Genomic DNA, 21,308 nt, shown 5'->3' on the forward strand with positions numbered 1-21,308 from the left:
TCATGAATTAATCAACTAACTTATGTAATGAATTTTTAAAGTTTAAAAGTGATACTGCATGATAGATCTTAAAAAGAAAAATGAAGAAACGTCATCCTCATAGTTGAGATATGAACCATAACAGAATTTTCGATGGAAGAAAATAATGTTATTTTCCCATACCACCATAAAAATTTAGTTACAAGAGGAACAAAACGTTTATAATTAATACTTTTTCTCATTTTTCTAAGTAAAATGTATTTTTCTTCTATTTAATAAGCAGTTACCAAGTTTAAAAAGAATCACTGCTTTTAAAAATAATATTCTCTAGCTTATAATCAGTATGTTTACCTTAATTTATCACACATACATCCACATTTCACCATCCATTATGATGAAACAGATTTTATTAAAGACAAAAAGTGAAGATGGAAAGAGGGTTCGGAGTTGTTTCACACCTTCTGGCTCCAGTCTGACAGTAAAATGCATGTTTCAAACATGAATCCGAAGCCATGGTCATACTACGTAACATTTGAAAACGAATGTTACAGCCATGTATAAGGATTTCAGAAAGGTTTAGACCATGATTCTTTGATCATGTCTTTCCTTCTCCCTACTGTTTGACCCACTCCTTCCCACTCTTCCTCATTCCCTTCCTTTCCACAAAAAAACTGTGATTTCAGCAGCTGTATTTCATGGGCCTGCTTCCCTTTCAATGAGCCGCCTCACTTTCTCGGGCACGCACAAAGAAATACCAAGGTGTCTTCAAAGTACACCGTGAACAGAGAAAGCACCAATAGGGCTTTGCAAACCTGAGGGTGGACATGTCACGCTCCAAGACGGATGTCTGCACAAAGCCACTTGAATGTCTTCCCCCTCTGTTTCTGTTTTCTCTACGCAGGCATAATGGTCCTAACAAGAACCAAGTATGGCACTGGGACTGTTAGCAGGCAGGCGGCGTGTTTTCGGAGCAACGGGACATCAAAATCTTTCCAAACGCAGAGTGTGTCATATGCTGTAGCACTCCCAGGTGGTTTGACAAAGCCAGCAGATTTAAAGGAAATAGTTTTGGATTTTGTCTCAAATGATGTCACAACACGCAGATACCACACTGCTCCTCCAGGGACAAAATGAAAGACTTAAAGTTCCTTAACATTTTTTCCCTAAGTGGTGCAGATACTCTGATTACTGATCTTTGTTACTTGTCAGTTTACATATAGATTGCTGGACTAATGATTTCACAGATAATAATACATCTGCATAAACTAGAAAAGTCTCTTACTCAACAGGAACTGCGTTTGTATTCTCTGTTGCAGTTTCGTCACACTATATGCAAGCACACCCGGTGAGATTCTTTTGGCCTCTTACTGGTCATCTTCCTGGAGAACATACAGGATGAAGAAACTGCTCGTTTCCTTCGGCGACAGAGAATGGGGGTGCTATGGGGCTCCAGGCACCCAACTTTGGAGGGTCTCTGTTTTTCAGGTGTCTTTCAGTGACCTTTACTATCTGAATAACCCCTACACAACAGTTACTATGAAGAAACCTGGGAAAAGGCCAAGAGCATACAAATCCAACTGAAGGCACCAATTCCATGCATCTCCTTTGACAAAGACATACAATATGGGATATATCAAAGATATCTGATGGGCTGCAACAGTGAGTCACTAATTGATACGGCCAATTATCAGTGACAGATTTATGCAAAATATTAAGTGGTTTGTAGAATTTTTCAGCTTGGATCTCAAGGGTGCCTTTTTCTTCATGTTCCAATGTTCTTCAAATAGACGGAGCTGAACAGTGGATGCCAAGAGACAGCCCATGAACAAGTACACAAAGCAGGGCATAATCCCTAGATTTAATGCTACATATGGTGGAAATTAGAAACCACACAAAAATGCTGAGATGATGGAAAGCACCCCCTTCCTACTCTTTAACGATAAAGAGGGGAAAAAAAGCAATTCTGCTATTCCACTACCAAAGCTGCGAAAGCTGAAGCCTCATACATTGTCAGAATAAAAAAACCTGCTTGATACCATCGAGATACCAGGAGTTATTACTGCACATGGCACTTTCAAATGAGACAGAATTAGGAATCAATAAAGACCTTGGCATTGAAAAGGTTAATACTGAGCACAAAGGCATTGCTGCAGGTGGCTTGGGTTCACTGACTGCTGTTGAGGTGGCACCGCAGGACGGACTTAGCTGCCACTGTGTCAATGCAGCCTGTGCGTGACCTGCCTCTGTGAGAGCTTTAGCAGAATCCAATTTGGAGTATGATACAGCCAATCTTCTAGGAAAATCCCTAGAAGCAGCAGTATTAAGTAACAAATCCTGAAGCCACACGAAGTGAAAGTACACGAATTGCACTAATGCTCATATTTATTTACAGTCATGCGTGTAGCCTGCGTACATACCAACACACCGAACCAAAGTCTCACGCTGGACAAAAGCAGCAGATAATGCCGAGGTAGGTTTTCTGACCTCAGCCCATATGAGGGAATTTAGGGATGACTATGCCCATGCTAGTAATTAAATCTTATGTCTAGGAGAGCACAAGATAAGTTAGAAATTTGCTTGGTTTCAAAAAGTGCTCCTGTCAAGAAAAAAAATTATCTGTTTTCTCACATCAGGAGTTGAATCTGTGGACAACACCACAAAGAACTCTTTTTTTATTACTCCACCTAATACCAGGATAGATGCCTCAGAAGTTGGCTGAAACCCTTCTCGAAGATAGAGTAACTGCAAAGAAAAAGCACTCGAGGTGTGTCTTTCCCATGTATATTAGCTCAAGTATAAAATCAATTTTCTTTGGCCAAGCTCACATCCCCTGTGTTTGCTTTCCTGAGAACTTGCATAATCAAGTTTTATTAGCCCAAATGTTTGCACAGAGACCAATTCAGGCCTTCACACTTAAGTCTATCAGAAGTGACATATTTTGTCAGGGAAAGAAGACTGACAGACAAACTGGGATGAACCATTGGCTGAGGGCAGGGTTCCCTTAAACCTTTGGTTTACTTCCTACAGTGAGGAACTCAGTGAGCTGAAGTACAACGCTTCCAAGCTAGGGCCACCCATGAATGCATACACTGCTATTTTGTGTGAATGCAATGGGACAAAATTCAACTCCGGAACCTTCCAATAAATCTGACAGTATTTTTTTTTTTTTCCTAACAACGGTGCTTTGGATGTTCTTGTTTTGTCTTTTTTGTCCCTTTTCAAAAGTGCCTAGTTCTGCTTGTCTACTCTTCTCTCTATAATTATCACCTTTTCCCTGACAGCGTCTAAGGACTGTAAGTATCCCCTATCAACTAATTTTACCCAGTCAACTGAATAACTGACACATGACTAACCAAAACCAAGGTAACTCAACTCTTATTTCACCAAAACAACGGATGGATGTCACCATACTGAGGGTGCCTGATATCCCCCATTTACAACTGACGTTCTGCCAAAGTCTTCAACTTCACTGCTGTCTGTGGGCACACGTGTTAGATCTCCACACAAGAAGTAACTCCAGTGGCTTTTCTAGGATGGCTGGTGCAGCCACCAATTAGCACATGGTTTGCAGCGAAGAAATTTGGCTTACAATACAGAAGCCATTTCACCAGCATTAGGGTGAGGTCAACCCACTCACATGTCAGGTGGTTACAACCTATAACTCTACCTCATGGTATGCTATTAGTTAAAAGGAAATTTTATACCTCTCCATTGCCAAATATATTCATTTACTTAAATTTATGAAGTTTATAAAGACACATAATCAACTCATAATCAACTCATCAACTCTTTCTCTGTATCTTTTTTAAACTAAGGCCATCATACCTGGACCTGTATTTGTTTTGATCTGTTCTACATTCAAGGAAGTTTCCTTTGCAGTTCCCTTCCATGGGTACAATAAAATTTGGGCATTCAATATGTAGTATGAAGAAACTGAAATATGAAAAATGGAGTTGCATTCATCTTATAGGAAACTATTTAGCTTTTAGAAAACTATCCCAGAATTACAAGAAATTTGGTCTATTATTTTATATACTAGACAGTTTAATGCCAAGACAGCACTAATTCACAATCTGAAAGTCCCTTATAGACCTAGAATTTGCTGAATATAAAGTATGTGAACATCGACATAATCACAGTAGTTCAAAATACATTACAATTAACTAAACTAAGGTGTAAGATTTACCATCATGAACAAAACCAACCTGCTGAAATCTAGATAAGTCAAATGGGGACGCAACTAAATAAAATCAACTTTTAAAATTAAATATATATATTTTTTTTAGTTAAACTTAAAATTGAACTTGAAATCTCGAAGAAATATACGAAGGTGATTAAGGAAAAAATATGGTTGATGGCCATGCAATACTTCCCCCTCCAAGAGTTATATAAATATCTTTATAGTTAGTGATAACGAACAATTCAGATCTTTGCTTATGATACATTTACCACTGTCAGACCACAAGGTCTGACCTCCGGCTTGGTCACAGATTGGTATTTGTTATAAGTATCACATGATGTATGAACATGACACTTAGAAGAAGTGCAGATACATGGAGTGTAATGTAAGAATATTAAAGTGGTCTGACAAGCAGGCCCTCATCCTCATTTCCATGAAGGAACAGTACCCTGGTAATTTCAAAGGGCATTAAAGACCAGGGAAAAGCAACTTCCAGGCCTAATGTAAATAAAACATTTGCCTTTGTGTCTTTCTACTACCTCTGTTTCCAGAAAAATATTTCTCCCGCAGTAATAAAAAAATTAGGTTAAGTTTTAAAAATACAGAAGCTCTGTACTGTAGCCAAATTAAACCATTCCAAAACACACTGTATTTGTAACTCACTTAACAGACATCAAGTTGGGCAGCTGACTTTATAATTTGCTAGGAATATTTTTCAGTATTTTAAGTCTACCGCACAACTTGTAATTCAATGATATTCTTAACACGTGTTAGGATTTTTTTGGGTTTGCTTTGTTGTTGTTGTTGTTGTTTTTTTTTTTTTTTTTTTTTTTTAAGCAGAGAAATTAGTGGTGACCTACTGATAAATGTTCTACCATCACTATCAAGTAAAAGATTAGGATTTAGCTGATGGTGTGGGATTCTTTCTCCCAAAGCCAGTGTAATGAAAACACTGCAGATGTTTCAAAAATCCCACAGTGAGCATGTGTATCAGAATTACACTCCTTCCCTTTTTTCCTTTACCAATTAAAGATGACCATGGACAGGTCCTGAGAGAAATGCCGTCCGCTCCTGCTGAGCCGGAAAGACAGCACCCTCACACAGGTCGTATTTTCTAAGTGCACATAAGAAAACGTATGTGCATATCAGAATTGTATTTCCAACCTAGTCTCACACACTCTTTCAGTTTCAAGGTGGACATGACCCCACCACTCTGAATAAGGTCCATCCAACGCAAGCACGGAAATGTTCTTCTGGCTAAAGGAACTACTGTTGTGCAATACGTAAATACATGTCTGCAGCAAAGACGCAGCAACTTTTCATTGACTCTGCTGGTACCATTTTAATTTACAAGGAATGATGGAGGGGTAGATAAAACCTGGGTGTATTTTTTGTATCTTCTTTCTGTCAAGATTGCACTTCCCCATTTTAAATCATCAATACCTGTGAGAAAAATGACCTGGCTACTCCTGAGTTTCAAGTCTCTGCTGTAAGACTGAAGGCTTGTACACATGGATAGGTCGCTTAGCTGTTGCATTTTCAGGTAGATCATGAAATGCAGAACACAGATACACTGAAGGGACATTTAGGTATCAAATACTATTTCATAAAGTGTCTTGAAGGTGAAGAATTATGCAAGTGTTATATTTACTACTATAATAAATAATCTCGGAATAAAGAAAAAGTAAGCCAGTTAGACATGGAGAAAAGATACATAGAAAAAACCCCAATAATTTCCTTTAAGCTTTTAGGAAAAAACGTAGTAGGATTTAGTTTTATGTTTCATGACAGTGGACTTCATTCTAGATCCATTTTTTCTCCCATTTGTATTTTGGGTTTGGACATAACACAAGACTTAACACTTTTCTCTTTGTCAAAGCCTGTAAATAGGCATCATTTTTTTAAGGGAAAGCACAGTACCATTAACACTATAATTCAGTGTCTTCCTTTTTTTTGCCTGGTTCTTTCAGCAACGTTTTGCAAAGCAGGACTGGGAGACACATTGACCTTTACTGATCAGTAACGTAAGTCTTACGTTCATTTATTTTAATTCTATTTTCTTGGTCTGATGTCTTGTTTGAGTGTACTAAGAGTTATCAAAACCAGCCAGCCTGGACTTTCCAGCAAGCATAGCTCAGACCTGTACCATGGCGATGGTGGTGGGTGAGGGCAGAGGAGAAATCCACTGACGACAATTTAGGATGACATTCTATTTTTTTTGTGTACAACCACTGCTTTAATTTCTAGCCAAACTGGACTGTGAGTACATGCACAAGTTTTGGTAAATTCAGTCCCCTGAGGTCAAATGAGTTCCTTCCTACACATATGTAATTTTCCCTCGCTTCCATGTGCTGATGAATCATTACTGGATCCTTCTCTTTCCCAGAAATAATCTGGAAAAAGGGAAAAAAACTATGACCCACAGCACTGAAATTCCCCATTGTGGTAGAAGTGTGACAAGTCCTTTAGCAACATGGCCCATTTCCTCTGCTTTAGCCTCGGCACCGAGAGCAGAGAGGACAGAAAAACAAAACACTGAGCGCTACAACAGGCTTGTGGCGTTGCTGCTGACCATACCGCCAATTAGACAAATCGTAACACACTAGAGCGTGTTCTCTGAAAACCCGAAATCACATAGCAACTGTAAGAGTATACATTTTTGCAACAGCAGTTCACATGAAATGTATATTTTTGGTCAAAGCCTAATTCAGAGATGGGTTATTACCGAGGACAGCTGAGTTTTGTAGCCCTGGCATGTTAATGTACTATTTCCTGATTAATCCTTTTTCATCAATGTGCTACGTATTTAAGATTCGCACCTTCACAATCTACTACACATCTCTTTTTAGAACATTTCAAATCAGATGAACCCATTTAAGGATTATGACTGTTACGCACACACGTACCGCTTCACTTGATGTATATGAAGGAGAATACCAAATGTACTACTACCTTTAAGTCAGTACTGCTTATCATTTTTCCCCCAGAAAATATATTAGTAAAGCAGGTATGCAACTGCTTGGGTAAGAATCTCCGAAGTGTTAATGGAATGTGAAAACACAGAGCAATTTCAGCGCTGTCTGGGCCTCAGAATTCAAAGAATGCATTTTCCTTAGATTGGCTCTACATTTTTTAAACTTAACAGTTTCAATTGAAATGATTTTATGTAAATCTATTTCAAATGGAATAAAGATATTTAAAATTATTTAATTTAATTTTTTTCACACCAGTCTTCATTAGCTGTTAAATATTTAGTTGTATACTAGTGGCAAACTATGATAAAACCATCCATTACTTTTCCTGTACATGCTCAGCCTATACAGAGAATGAAAATGCTAATTGCTGCATTACAAAACTCCCAGATCTTGCTAATAAAAATATATTTTCTAACTTGTTATAAATGATTACATTCTTGGCTATTAATTGCATAAAAACAAATACTTACTACTGTGCACAGTCAATCAGTTGATACTCGTTTGACCTCTCGAAGCATGCCTTTACACCTTCATCATCCCAGAGCTTTTTTGCATGTTCAAAGAATTCCTGAAAATTGGAAATAAGAGAACATTCCTCAGTCTTTTCAGTCCCCAGTCTGTATGTGTTGCTCCCTCCCTCCAACCTTCATGCTTTACACTTTTGCAGAATCACAGATTACCTTTAGAGAAGAAAAGCAAAAAACATTTATTAGCAAAATTGCAGTAAAATATACTGAACAGATGGCTGCTGACAGTTTCCAGTACATGATATGTAATCAAGACTGTCATCAAAATTCATACCAGTCCATACATAAAATTTACTGTAAATACTAATGTTACCCAGAAGCATGCAAACTTAATTTTTAACTGAATTTATGCTTCTGTCATGGAAAAGGTATAAAAGTGATGCAAAAAGCTGCTCAGCTTATAAACATTAGCTTCCCAGAGTAAGAACCAGTCTGTAACTTTAAAAAGATTGTGCAATTTTTCCTGAAAAACACAACTTTCCGCTGCTTGGTTATTTTCTCATGCAACATAATGATTTGATTGCAAGGCTTTCAGAGTTTTTGCTCAACACCGCTTCCTCCAAGCAGCCGCCTGGCACAACGAGCTTTTCCTAGCTGCTATCCCAAGCATCCCAATCCAGAAATATCTGCTGGCACGCTTATTTCAGAATTATTTGAAAGAGGAATCAAAGCTGTCCTTGGTGACGGTGAAGCCATAGCTCCGTTGGATAAAACGGAAGTTGTTTTTAATCCCTTAACACCTCAACATGGCTACTAAATCATCAGAGTCAGCCATAAATTTGCGAAACCTAACAAATTGCTTTTCCAGACTTCACTTTGGCTCTGTGTAAAACAGGTGTAATACCACTATTCGCTTCATAACCCTGTTTAAATGTGGTGTAAATATCTGAGTGCTGAAACTTCCTCAGATTGGTCGCCAGTCCCTCCCCACACCTTTTCAGGATTAAAAACTTCTCGCAAAAGACAGAGTTTGTAGCAAAAGATCTTGGCAGCACTGTAAATTCACTTTTACTGTGTGTGGGTTTCCCAGCCTTGCAGGCCACCCCTCTGAGGTGCCCCAGAAGGTGACACTGTGCCCCAGCAACTGCCTGTGACCCGCTGGCAACATTTTCAGGGAGAGGCAAAACACAAGTTTTTCAGAACAAACTAGTACCAAAAATTATTTAGTTGAGCTTTGAACGTGGCTACAGAGGTCTGAGTAACCCCAGAAACGCTTTTTTCCTTCAACTATATTGTGCACAAAGTAGAAAGAGAAAAAAATGCACTCATTAAGAAGTTTTCAAAAGTTTAGAGAAAAGGAGATGTTAAAGCAGGCGTGAAAAACCTTTGCAGAAAGTCTTGGGAGAGGAAGCAACACCAGAGATTGGCAGATGCTTATACTGCCCTTGGAATTTATTTCTTCACTGTCATGAGGACATGTTTATTTTGTCTTTGTTATTTTAACGACTTATGTAATGATTGTTTAAAACACTGCAGATCCACCTTTTGAAGTTACGCTACAGCTATTATAAACTCGCTGTTCCTACAGCAGAAGGAAAGCAAAAACAAGCTCAAGAAAGGACAAGATACCGAACTAAATAAGTAGAAGGAGAAAGCGGACACAAATAACAAAGAACTGGAAAAGTCAAAATGATAAATACCAGAAAACACGGAACATTCCTCAAACTCATGCTTGATTGATATTTAGGGCATCAGCTGAATGCATCTCACTCACTGGCATCTTTGTCCAGAGAAAGGCATTGCCTTCTCAAGGGAAAGAGTGAGCTCTGGATCAGTGTCAGAGTCCCAAGGCAAAAGGACCCGTCTCTCCCACCCCCCTGTAGAGGTGCATGTCCAGCAGCGTACAACCTCAGCTCTCCCTCCCGCAGATGCTCGCTGCTGCAGGTGTGGGGGCCGAGCACGGTGTGCCCTCCCTTCCCTCCTTGCCATCGGCAGGCGGGAATTCCCACCCGCCTGGAAAATTATCTCTGAGGGGAACCTACAACTAATAAATGGCCCCATTGAGCCCCACACAGCCTACGGGAGGCGGATGGGAAGAGGAGAAGGATGCCAGCGTGAAAGCTTCCTTTCCTGAGCAGTGGGATAGATTGAGAGACGGATGCAGATGTAAATAAATAAGTAAATAAAAATAAAAAATCACACAGCTACAGCAGTTTCTAACTTCACTTCTGTTTTTACATCCTCTGTATAAGCTTTATTTACTCTTAAAAATCTCTTCTGGAAAAGAGGCAGTCTTTTCAGCTCAGCTTCTGAGACCCTACAAATATGTTATAAATACAGGGTTTCCATATTATACGCTTCAAATATTTCCACCTGACCATTATATCTCAAAGCAGTCTATTTAAAACGACTTCCAGACTTCTAGTCCAAAGCAAATCCTATAAAATGGAGCAAATATACTTTCCTCATTAAAATGTACCGATCTACTGCAGAGGAGTACACTTGCCTGCAAATTGCCTCCCACACAGCTACCCGATCCTTCTTTCCCAGGTGACTAAAGCTTTCCAGAAAAATCCTGCTTCACTTCAAGACACCAAGTACCATGATCCAACTTTTCACACTTGTTTTTAACCCCTTTCTTGTCTGCTCTAAGTTCTTCAGTATTTTTTCCCCTCCACTGATGAAGGCTACCATTGCACGCAGTCAAGCACATGGGAGGATCCTGCTCACACACGTCAAACACGTCTGGATCCAAACCTACTCTCCATCGCAGGACAACATCCAGAGAGCAGGTACCACGTTAGCTTCAATACCTGCAACCAAGCCCCCTTTGCCCAACCAGCCTTCCAGCAACTGCTCCCCGATGCCCAATCCCCATGACTCATTCCTATAGACCCCAATGCTTCTCACCTTCTCCTCCCACCATGGTCACATAGAATCACAGAATAATTAATAAATTATACAGGAAGATGGGCTAAAACTTCTCAGTTAATGTTTCTGAGGAGTGGGGAACTACATATAAAACATTACTGTAGACCAGTACAACACAAATAAGGTTTTAAGAGTAAGTTGTGACCTTAGTAGCTTACATTCTGAGACCCTCACCTGGAATACTGTGTCCAGCTCTGAGGCCCCCAACATAAGAAGGACACGGTCCTGTTGGAGCAGGTACAGAGAAGGGCCACAAAAATGATCAGAGGGATGGAACACTTCTCCGATGAAGACAAGCCAAGAGAGTTGGGATTGTTCAGCCTGGAGAAGAGAAGGCTCCGGGGAGACCTTATAGCAGCCTTCCAGTATCTGAAAGGCACCTATAAGAAAGCTGGAGAGGGACTTCTTACAAGGGCATGTAGTGATAGGATGAGGGGTACTGGCTTCAAACTGGAAGAGGGGAGATTTAGATTAGATATTAGGAAGAAATTCTTCACTCTGAGGGTGGTGAGGCACTGGAACAGGTTGCCCAGGGAAGCTGTGGATGCCCCATCCCTGGAAGTGTTCAAGGCCAGGCTGGATGGGGCTTTGAGCAACCTGGTCTAGCGGGAGGTGTCCCTGCCCATGGCAGGGGGGTTGGAACTAGACAATCTTTTTTAAGGCCTCTTCCAACTCAAACCATTTTACGATTCTACGGCCAAACTAAGATCTTCTTAAGGGTCTGACTTCTGGGAAATGGCTATTCAGAAGTTCTTAAAAGTCACGAGCCAGGTTCTTTAAGAAACCGCAACTGGGACAGGAGAAAACAGGGACACACAAAATCACTAGGAGCATCTGATGCACTTGGTCTGCAAGCACATGCAGCTGACCTCTATCGGATCAAAGTCACTGAAATCTACTAAAAATATTTAGTATACTGAAGTGAACCAGGAATTATGTACTATGCCTGAAAGCAGAAAAACACCCACATCATGACATGGCTATGAACACCAAACCAAACAGAGCTGTTTCATCCAAACTCTTCCTTAGAAACAGAGGCATACAAATATTTGCACCTATTAATATACATATAAAATAAAACCATTAATATATTTTTGATGGAGCATTTTTATTAGAGCATTAGAGAAGTAAATGATAATGCCTCAGGTCTCATGAATTACAAGTACTTTTTACTTCACACACATTAATTCACATGAGCTACCTAAGAATTTATAGCGATCATTAAAAAATTCTGATGTGATCTAAATGAAGATGTGGCATACGACATCTGAAATATTTACTAACATAAAATTATCTGGAAATTTTCCACTCTTCCTGAGACAATCCAAAGAACTCTGCCCCGCATTCCTGAGCTTCCTTTTCACTAGCAGATAGTTTTTGCTATACATAAATATTCCCACATCATCTAAAAATCATGAAGTGACATGAGCAGGTTATGATTCCTTTTTTTTTAAGCACAACATAAGTTAAGATGTACATAAACGTAGAAACATCCTGAGCTGGTATCACTGTTGTAAACAGTGTTGTATTTTTAATACATTTTAAAAAGGTCTTGTAGAAATATTTTTACTCACCTATTCCAAGGTAACAATTTTTGGTTGAAAAAAAGAGGAGGGAATATATTCCTACACAAAACATTCAGAGAAACCAAGACAGATAACAAATGCAGATGCACTACAGCAAAGTCTCAAAGCACTGTTTTTCAACTTTGTTCTACTAGAAGTTACAGCATGTTCTTGAACTTTAATTTTCCTTATTTTGGGAAGAAACTTATTTATTGGTAGGTTACCTTAGAAACCTCCTCCCCCTTATAACTCCTACAAAAAATTTTCGAGTAGATAAAAAATGGACTTGTTTCACTTTTCAGCTGCCTGAATTAGGAATAAATATTAGTGATGATTAAACAATGACATATCTTCAATAACAAATCCTTATGTATTTTGGAAACAGAACTTTTCATCTAATTGCTTTACAAACCACAAAAGTTCACATTAGGTCAGGAATACAATTTTTATTCTATTAAGATTCCATTCTGTCTTCCTTCCAAGATGGAGCATACATTTAATAGCTATCCTGATGTCACCTTTCAGTCTCCCAGAAATTGGGATGTGGAAGACTCCACTGTATTTTTCTATTCTGCATATTTCTTCTGTTAATACATTGTAAACCTAGAAACAGCTGCTTAGATCAATGTGAAGTAAGATCGATCTCCCTCAAGCCAAAGTTCACGCTCTCACTCTCCTAAACTTCAGGACTACAAGACAATTTCTCATCTAAACCACAGATTAAACCTGTGTGATTAGCCTGACAACCATTTAAAGAAGTGGCAAACGTTACACATTTTCATAGTTCTGCCACTGGAGGTGTGAAACGAAGTCGTCACTTCTATTCTGAATTTCAGTTACTACTTCTTCTCTCATGTACTTAACCGAGCAAAAAAGTAAATCACACAATGCATTAAAAATTCCCACCCTACCACCTCCCAAAAATGACTGCGGCACAAGATGATCCACAGAATTCATGTGGGAAGGGAGGTAGGTGCCTCCCTACCGAGCGGGGTGTACCCGCCTTGTACCTCCCCATGCACAGGGCAGGGGGTTCATAGTGCCAGTCTCCCGTCCACTCAACTACGGAAAAGTTTTGTGGAATAGAAGAGTGACAACTGACGGGTAACACCGTAATACCATAAGGATGACACCCAGTCGAGTCAAATTAAGGTTGCGTAGGCAAAGGACCTTCAGGGTTTCCTAATTGTGACATAGAATCATAGAATCACAGAATTGGCTGGAAGGGACTTTTCAGATCATCTAGTCCAAACATCAACCTAACACTGACAAAAACCATCACTAAACCATATATCTAAGCATTATGTCTACCCATTTTTCAAATACCTCCAGGGATGGTGCCTCCACTCCTTCCCCCGGCAGCCTGTTCCAATGCTTAATAGCCTTTTTAGTGTAGAAATGTTTTCTAATATCCAGTCTAAACCTCCCCTGGCGCAACTTGAGGCTGTTTCCTCTTGTCCTATCGCCTGACATGTTTGACTCTGCAATCCAAACAATATCCTTTCAAGCAAGATCCTTTTCTGTGTACCACATCTGAGGTCAAAACTGAACGGGATCCGTCCGCCTGCAGCCCAAGCTGCTGAGCGCAGCAGCGACAGCAAACAGCGGGATGCTGGGCTGTTCTGGGGGAGGATGGGCAGCAACATGGTCTGGGAGAGATGACTATGGGGAAGGACTCAAACCTAGCACTTTCTCCACTTCCCGGAGAGCTGTGAGGAAGCCCTTTTCCATGCAGTGCCTGGGGGATGACCAGAGGGACAGCATCCCGGGCAAAGGGAAGCCCTGCCGAGCTCCCCGTTTATGCTCCAGAAAGCCTGGTGGCCACTGAGAGTGTCTTGGGGGGTGGTGGGGGGAGTTGTGTTGCTGCTGCACCGGCTGCAACAGATGCCATAAATCCGAGTAGCGTATTGGTATTCTGTTGGGTTTTGTAGTATAAGCCATGTAAAGTAACAGGAGAATGGCAATTTTAAAAGGTATATATTTCAGCCAAGCAAAACCTGGAATTTAACTGGATAAAGCAAAAGCTACTTTTGTGGCTCCAGGACTGTCTTGCAAGCCTCTACAGTCTCTACTCACTGCAAACAGTTCTCAGATACTCAGATTAGGGCACCTTAAATTTGCGAGTTCCACTCCTGTATCCGTTAGGTTCTGTTTTTCTCTTGATATTCACTTTCTTGTTAATTCAAGACTTGTGCATATGTAATTGGAGACAAATGTTCCCAACATTGCTGTTGTGACTGGATTCTGCTTTAAATTTAACTTTCTCTACACCACAACTGCTGAGAATGAAGGGGGAAAAAGCAATAGACAAAAATCTCTGCGTTTCTACACATAATGACCAATACAATCATTAGAGAGTTACAAATCTGGTCAAAGAAAGAAAATTGCTTTTCCCTGTGGAAGCTACTGACCCATCCCAGTACACTGGGTATTTCAACAGTCTACCATCATGCTCACCCCATATAAGCATCTCTGAATCTCCAGATAGGATGGTACTGCTATACACAGTAGTTTCTTAATCTGTCAAAGCCTTTAAATCACATATTATTATCTTTCTATAAGATATACATAGCAGCTGAACAGAATATAATCCAACAGCTAAGATTTTTAGCACATAGTTAGGAATAAATCATCTGCTTTTTGTTTTAAGAATGTATAGTAATACTATAAATAACATAAAATAAAAGTGATAATGCAAATTTGCTGAATGAATAAACTTGAGGGAATAATACCTGGGGCTTCAGGGTGAATGATGAGAATAAAAAAAAGGTACTTTGCACTACACAACAGATCAGGTAGGCAGTAGGGAGATGAATTTACGTCAAACAAACAACCTTTTATTGCAATTTTTTTGTATAGCATTTATTTTCCATTGCCTAGGCTTTTCTCTGCAATCCAAGACTCAGGGCCTTATAGGGGGGAAAAAAAAAAGAAAACTAAAAAAGAGCTGTTGCATAGGCAATCTTAATTTTGAGAGCCTGACTTGAAACTTGAATCTTAACCCAGTGTTTAACTGAAGTGGTTGTAAACTGATGTTACCAGAAACCCAGAATAGACAGCGAGCGACAGTTTGCCCCAGCGCCTCCAATTATTCCAGGTTTGCTTGTGCCAAGTGTAGCAACTCATTTTCTATTAAAGATACTCTTCACCCGCAAACATCTACTGAATGCAACTGTAAACTGTGGAAACAAAAATTTTTAAATGGACTTAATGCAGAAATTATGGGGTAAAGTACCAGGTAAGACACCCAAGAGAGAAGGAAGCCTGCTTCAGTTACCTCTTCCACAAACAAGCACAGTCTCTTGATAATCAGCCTCTTGTTTATGAGACAGAAGTGTCCCCTATGGCTCAGCCAGCTCCACTTAATCCTTTATGAAATGTTCTGCCTAACAAGGGAGCTGTTTTGCTGTAGGTATACAAAATGCAGCTGCTCAAACTCCTAATGCCCACAACAAAGACAGGCAAACAGAGTTACAATTTAAAAACAAAAGCAGAATCCATGACTTGAATTTTTCCAACAGCAGTGGCATCAAAACCTTCATTAGCACCCAAGCAATTGCACGAGAAACACTGAAACCATGTAGAAGTGGTCAACTGGCACGCAAGGATCATGCTTAACAGTTGGGTTCACATGTTTCTAAAGCACCAGCACTTATGGTAGATTAATTATACAGAAACCTTTAGGAAAAGTACAACCTCCACCCCCTGCAAGGTATTTTCTGTTGTAATTTGTGGGTGTGCAATAATCAATGCAATTACTTTGCTACCTAGTGACTCATTCTGATAGGCAAAGCAGCAGTTTGGCCTCTAACCCTCCTCCGAAACCTAACTTTGGATCTATCAAAGAGAGTTACAGAATAATACATCCAGAACTACCTTCTCTCCCTGTTCATTGGACGTGTTTTGCCTTTTTTTAGGCTGGAAGCAACAGCCTTGAAGCACGATCAGCCTGCACCAAGCGTAACCTCAGTTCATTAGAACCGAAGATGGGAGGATGGTAAATACCACCTTCACAGAACAGACTTGTGTTGGGGCATCTTATGTTCCAAGAAAACAAAATTAGTTTATTAACTCCTAGGAGAATCTTATCCAACTTGGAAGCGTAAGGAAAGAAGCTGGGGAAACAAACAGCATTTATAAAGGTATAAAAGCACCATTTTCACAAAGCTACCACATGCCACCGCATCTAGACAGAATGCATGAATTGCGCAGCTCGTTGACAGCATTCAAAAACCAGGAGTGCAACCAGCACAGTACATTCTACGTCCCTTTCTTGAACTATTTTTGTGACTTACTTTTAAGCTCTTACTCTACACTACATTTCCAAGAAGTGTGTACAGTTAAGGTATCAGCCTGATTGCTTTAGCAGTTCTATTTCTGCCTGCTAAAAACATGTTCCATCTGCCATCTTATTTTATAGAAATCAACAAGTTCACTTTTGTGGACTACAGAACTCATCTACAAAGTCTGAGAAATATATTAATACATTTTTCAAACTCATATGTGTCAAACACTAAAAAAAGGCCTGAAAGTTCTTTAGATCATACTAGCAAAAACAAAAAAACCCAAGATTTTGTGCTTTCACAATATTTTGGGGCCAGAGCTGTGGATAGGCTAGGCTTTTGAGATAAAAATGCATTATAAGTCAAAGAGCAGTCCCATGTTTTTCCTTCGCTACTTATCAAATAGTGACTTTTCTTCTGAGCTACACAACGAAGCTTTTATCATACTTAAAACCAAACCCTCTGATTCAATCTTCTAGTTTCCATTTTAACTGTGTATTTCAACTTTCAGTCTGCCATCACAAATCCTTGAATGCTGCTGCCTACCTGCTATTTTGAGGGGGCTATAAAGCTCTCTACTAAGGAAAGTAGGAGAAATAATTTAAGCAAATTACTTGGTGTACGTAGTGCCTAAAAAACATGTTGTGCCGAGGATGCAAAACTCAGGCACATTCTTTTCCTTGAAGGTATTTTGGTTTTGTCTATGTTAGGACTTCTCCCTGAACGCACATAAGGCACTTCATTTAAAAATAAAAACCTCTCAAATTATGTGTGAAAGTAATTACAAGTGTGTTACACAATCCTGCAACATTGCTGTCCTTTGCATTTCTGCAGCACTTGTGAAAAGAAAAAGGTTAAGTATTGTTATAATTCCCTCAAGGAGAATTGTTATGGGGACAACAGATGATGACAAAGCATAAGATAAATCTGCAAGTGCTGATCAACATACAAAACTTGACGGTACTGACTAAATGTAAGAATCAGAAATATCTCATAACTTAACAAAATCTGGCAGCAGTTGGTAGCAGGTATCCCAGTGATCAAGACACTGATTACACAGTTGTCTTTGTAGAGCACTGAACGTTCAAACTGGAAAAGTTACTGAAAAACACATAATTCGGGTGTCACCTGTACTGGGAGATGTTTGCTTGCCGTTTGTTTATTAAAAGCAACAATGGCACTGCAAAAGCGTACAGATTCTGTATGTCAAAATTTGAATCTTTATCTAATTAGGCAAGACTAGGCAGAGCAGAGCCCATTCAAAGTCGAGGATGGCAAATCAACCCACAGCAGTTTTGTTACTGCTTCTGCTTCTGCAGCCATTTAACTCCTGGGCCTCTGTGTAACAGACTGCAATGAACATCATACTTCATTTTCATATAAGTCAGTACAACGTCCAGTCAGTGAATACGTACAAACCACGCTGCGATCCCCGGTGAAGGGACTGTTAGGGAAGTAAGAAGTATGGCACCAAGACACGTCTTATAAATTGGTAAACGGCAGGCATTTCAGGGCAGGAAATATTATCAAGACTTTTTTTTTTTTTAAATCAAAACACAAGCCAATAATAATACCACTGTACATGCTGTAACATGACAGAGCGGATCTGAATTCCCTATGGTTTTAAATCCTGAGTAGTATTGTATCAGATCATGTTTTATAAGCTGTATAGTAAAGCAGTAATTTTTTCCATGCCACAATGCACTTTGGCACAAATCAGTAGAAAAAAATTGAGATCCTCTGGGTGGATTATTATTTCACTGAGCAGTGAAAGTCATGCAGTTAATTCTGGCCCGCTGCTTTGAAGACACAAAGCTAAATGTGCACTTTGTCACTTTTTGATGATGAGAACTTGACCCCCTTTTGCGAGTTACTCCTGACGTGCTCTCAACCCTTCTTACATGGCTGCCTTCGTCCTCATTACTCAGATGGTGGGGACACCCCCAACCAAGTCAGACAGGTGGAGCAGAAAGCTGAGGGACACGGCTCTCCCCTGTCCCCATGCAGCTCTCCTCTGTCCCCAGGCAGCTCTCCTGCCCCTGCCCATAGGGAACCCCTGTCGCTTCTGTAAACACAATTTCATAGTGAAGACAACCATCGAGCGAGCTGAAAAAACACAAGCCTGCAGTTTAAAATTCTTACAGTACGCGAAGTTTCTACTGCTCACAGCTTCAACTGTTTTCCTTAAACAAGATTTGAAGGTCATACATCAAGGAACTATTTCATGCTCTAGTATGCACTTTATTATTTGTAAGTGATTTCCTACCAGACAAGTGGTTTGCAAGGACCAAGAACTCTCATTTCCTTTTATAGATTTGATTCGGAAATAAATGCTGGCAACACCATGTGACTAACAGGCAGCATCCACAACTTAAGCAACTCTCACAATTAAATCAGAAAGTAATGGAAAAGTCAACCCGCTGCTGCCAGATCCATTTAGCCTCCTCCTCCTCTGCACAAGTTTTATCTAAATTCTTCGACCTTATCTCTCTTCTTTGACACTTTTTCCTGTCCTCATCCATGTGCAAAAACCGGATTAGCCTCAACACAGTAACTTATTCATTCTGAAATATTTATAATAGTAGTAAAAGGAAACACAAGTCTTTATTATATCTCTGTGACTAAACTAAATTGAGTTTCAGCAAACAAATTTCTGGAAATTAACAACCACAAATGTAGATATAAGTATATGAATAAAGATTCCAAGGGAAAAAAAAATTGTGCTTTCTATCTGATGGCTGTTGCCTTTAAGAGCTATTCTGGGAAACGACTGTGGATACAACTGCAGGAACTAGAACTTTTGATTATCTGAAAGTAATATACTTTAAAGGAATCCCATCATTTGAAGGCATGAGCTCACAACTTTTATAGACGCAGAACCACTGCATCTTATTTTTTGGTAAGACTAAGGTGTCTTAATAAAGCTCTGAAAAGTAACACAGATTCTTAAGTATATATCGGCCACATTTTATATAACTTTCAGCATTCTCCTAGTGCCAGCCCCCATGAACCTAGTGCTGATGAGCCCCAGAAATCAACCTTTTCAGACTAATTCAGAAGAAATTTAGCCAGTGACTTCAGAAAAGTAAGATTTTAATTCCTAGTGTTCGGTTCTTAATTTCTATGCTGCAAAGTATGTAATTTTGAAGAACTGAGGTAATAACATTCTATTATGTATAATATAGAAAGAATGTATGTACAGTAACAAATGAAACTGCTGAGGCATCAGAACCTAAGTATTTTTTATTAGCCCATAAATATTCTCGCAACACAGAAACTGCCTAGAAGTCAACAGAAATCTGTTTCTGTAGGAATAGAAACCTTTATTTTTATGAGTATAGATGACCAGAGACAATGAACACCTTGTGGATGGGAAATTCTGTTGGAATTTCAGATCTGGAAGTTGTTAAGGGGGTCCAGTTTATTGGGATGCAGATGTTTCCAGGGCACGTGAAAAAGCTACTTTATATAGCCTAAGCTAGCTTCTTCCCTTTCTTCCCAGTCTCTTATTTACTATTTGCTGCAGGATTATTTCTCACTTCAAATGTAATCTAACATGAAAGCTGCTGATCAATATTGTAAACAGATGATTAGTGTCTTGTGACTGCCAAAGAACTGTTAATGAATCTCAATACATGATGTTGAAGCAGGGACATGAGATAAAATAATTGAATTGAGTGAAATAATAAAACCAGGTAATTCCTTCAGTTTAAAAGCCAAATATTGCCAGAGCTCCTTAAACAGAGAGAAATTATTCATGCTCATCTCAGAAATGGTATGAAATACATTTCTTTGGTTTAATTAAAATCAAACCACCACCAACTGAAGTATTGCCTACTGAAGAACTAGTGAGTTTGAAGTCATTGATATTGGACACCCCCAACCTGCAGCAACTGAGGTGAGACCACCAAGCAAGTCCCGAAGGAGCATCCTTGCACCTTCTCTCCCAGCTTCCTTCAGATACTACTTGTGCCATAGAGCCTGTCCAAGCCACCACAGGGGTCATCAGCAATCTCCACGCAAGATGGCTGGTTGCACGTGAACAAAAACGAGCTACTGAACGTTATACCTAGCAGAAGAAAAATGTGAACTAACTTAATTCAACTGTATCTGGAGAGAAAACCTCAGATAGATATGTGCAAACTGTGAGCAAGGCCTTCAGACAAGGACTTCTGTTGCCTTCTGTTACAAAACTCAACCAACCGCCTCTACAATGAAACAGAGAAATAACATCTTCCAGCAACAATCACATGAAATTTCTAGGGAAACTCCATTCCACAGATAGTTTTGTCAGATCTCTTGCTTCCTGTGAAATGACTGAAAGAGAAGATACGGCTGTATAGAGATTATTCCCGACTTTTTAAATACCTCCTTGAAGGATACGAGGAGCAGGTACATTGTAGAGTATAGCTTTTAACCAAACATAAACTTTTGAAAACAAGGTAGTAAAATCACCAGTAGTTACTTTTAATTAAACAAACAAACAAACACACCCCAAACCTCTCTTCCTCTCTATGTGCTCACTGATCCACTGGTTATTGATCCATAGCTTTTTTTCATTTTCCAAGTTGAAATGGATTTCACTAGTGAGGGAAAGAGCCGCCTTCATTATTGTCATCAAAGGCATTTTTTGCAGTTAAACCAGAAAATGTATGTAAATACCAGAAGGGAAATTCTTTATCAGTTGTAGCAAGTCAAACCTTGACACTGTGAAATAGTTCAATATATCTGGAGAATATCTAGATTTAAAGCAAACAATAAATATTTAAGTATAAAAAGGAAAAGCTGTTTTATTTCCAGAAAAAGCAAGAAAATATATTGACTTGGAGAACTCGAGAGTCCAACCAGTTCTTCAATCAGTCTTGCTGGGTGTAGGACACCTTTGGTCAAACATAAACGCTTTCCTCATATGCAGTTGTTTTTGTTTG

The 21,308-nt window shown here is 39.4% G+C and overlaps 1 protein-coding gene across 2 annotated transcripts in view; it reads right to left on the reverse strand.

The window, feature by feature from the left end:
- The window catches only part of GNAL (G protein subunit alpha L), a 201,716-nt gene that overhangs the window by 53,569 nt on the left and 126,839 nt on the right, over positions 1 to 21,308 (reverse strand). For both annotated transcript variants that reach the window (XM_063326508.1, XM_063326509.1), the window contains exon 5: positions 7,605 to 7,702. In XM_063326508.1, the coding sequence (XP_063182578.1) occupies positions 7,605 to 7,702 (98 nt within the window). The remainder of the gene's footprint in view (positions 1 to 7,604; positions 7,703 to 21,308) is intronic.

The sequence above is a fragment of the Chroicocephalus ridibundus genome, chromosome 2 (genome assembly GCF_963924245.1).
Source record: "Chroicocephalus ridibundus chromosome 2, bChrRid1.1, whole genome shotgun sequence".
Lineage (NCBI taxonomy): Eukaryota > Metazoa > Chordata > Aves > Charadriiformes > Laridae > Chroicocephalus > Chroicocephalus ridibundus.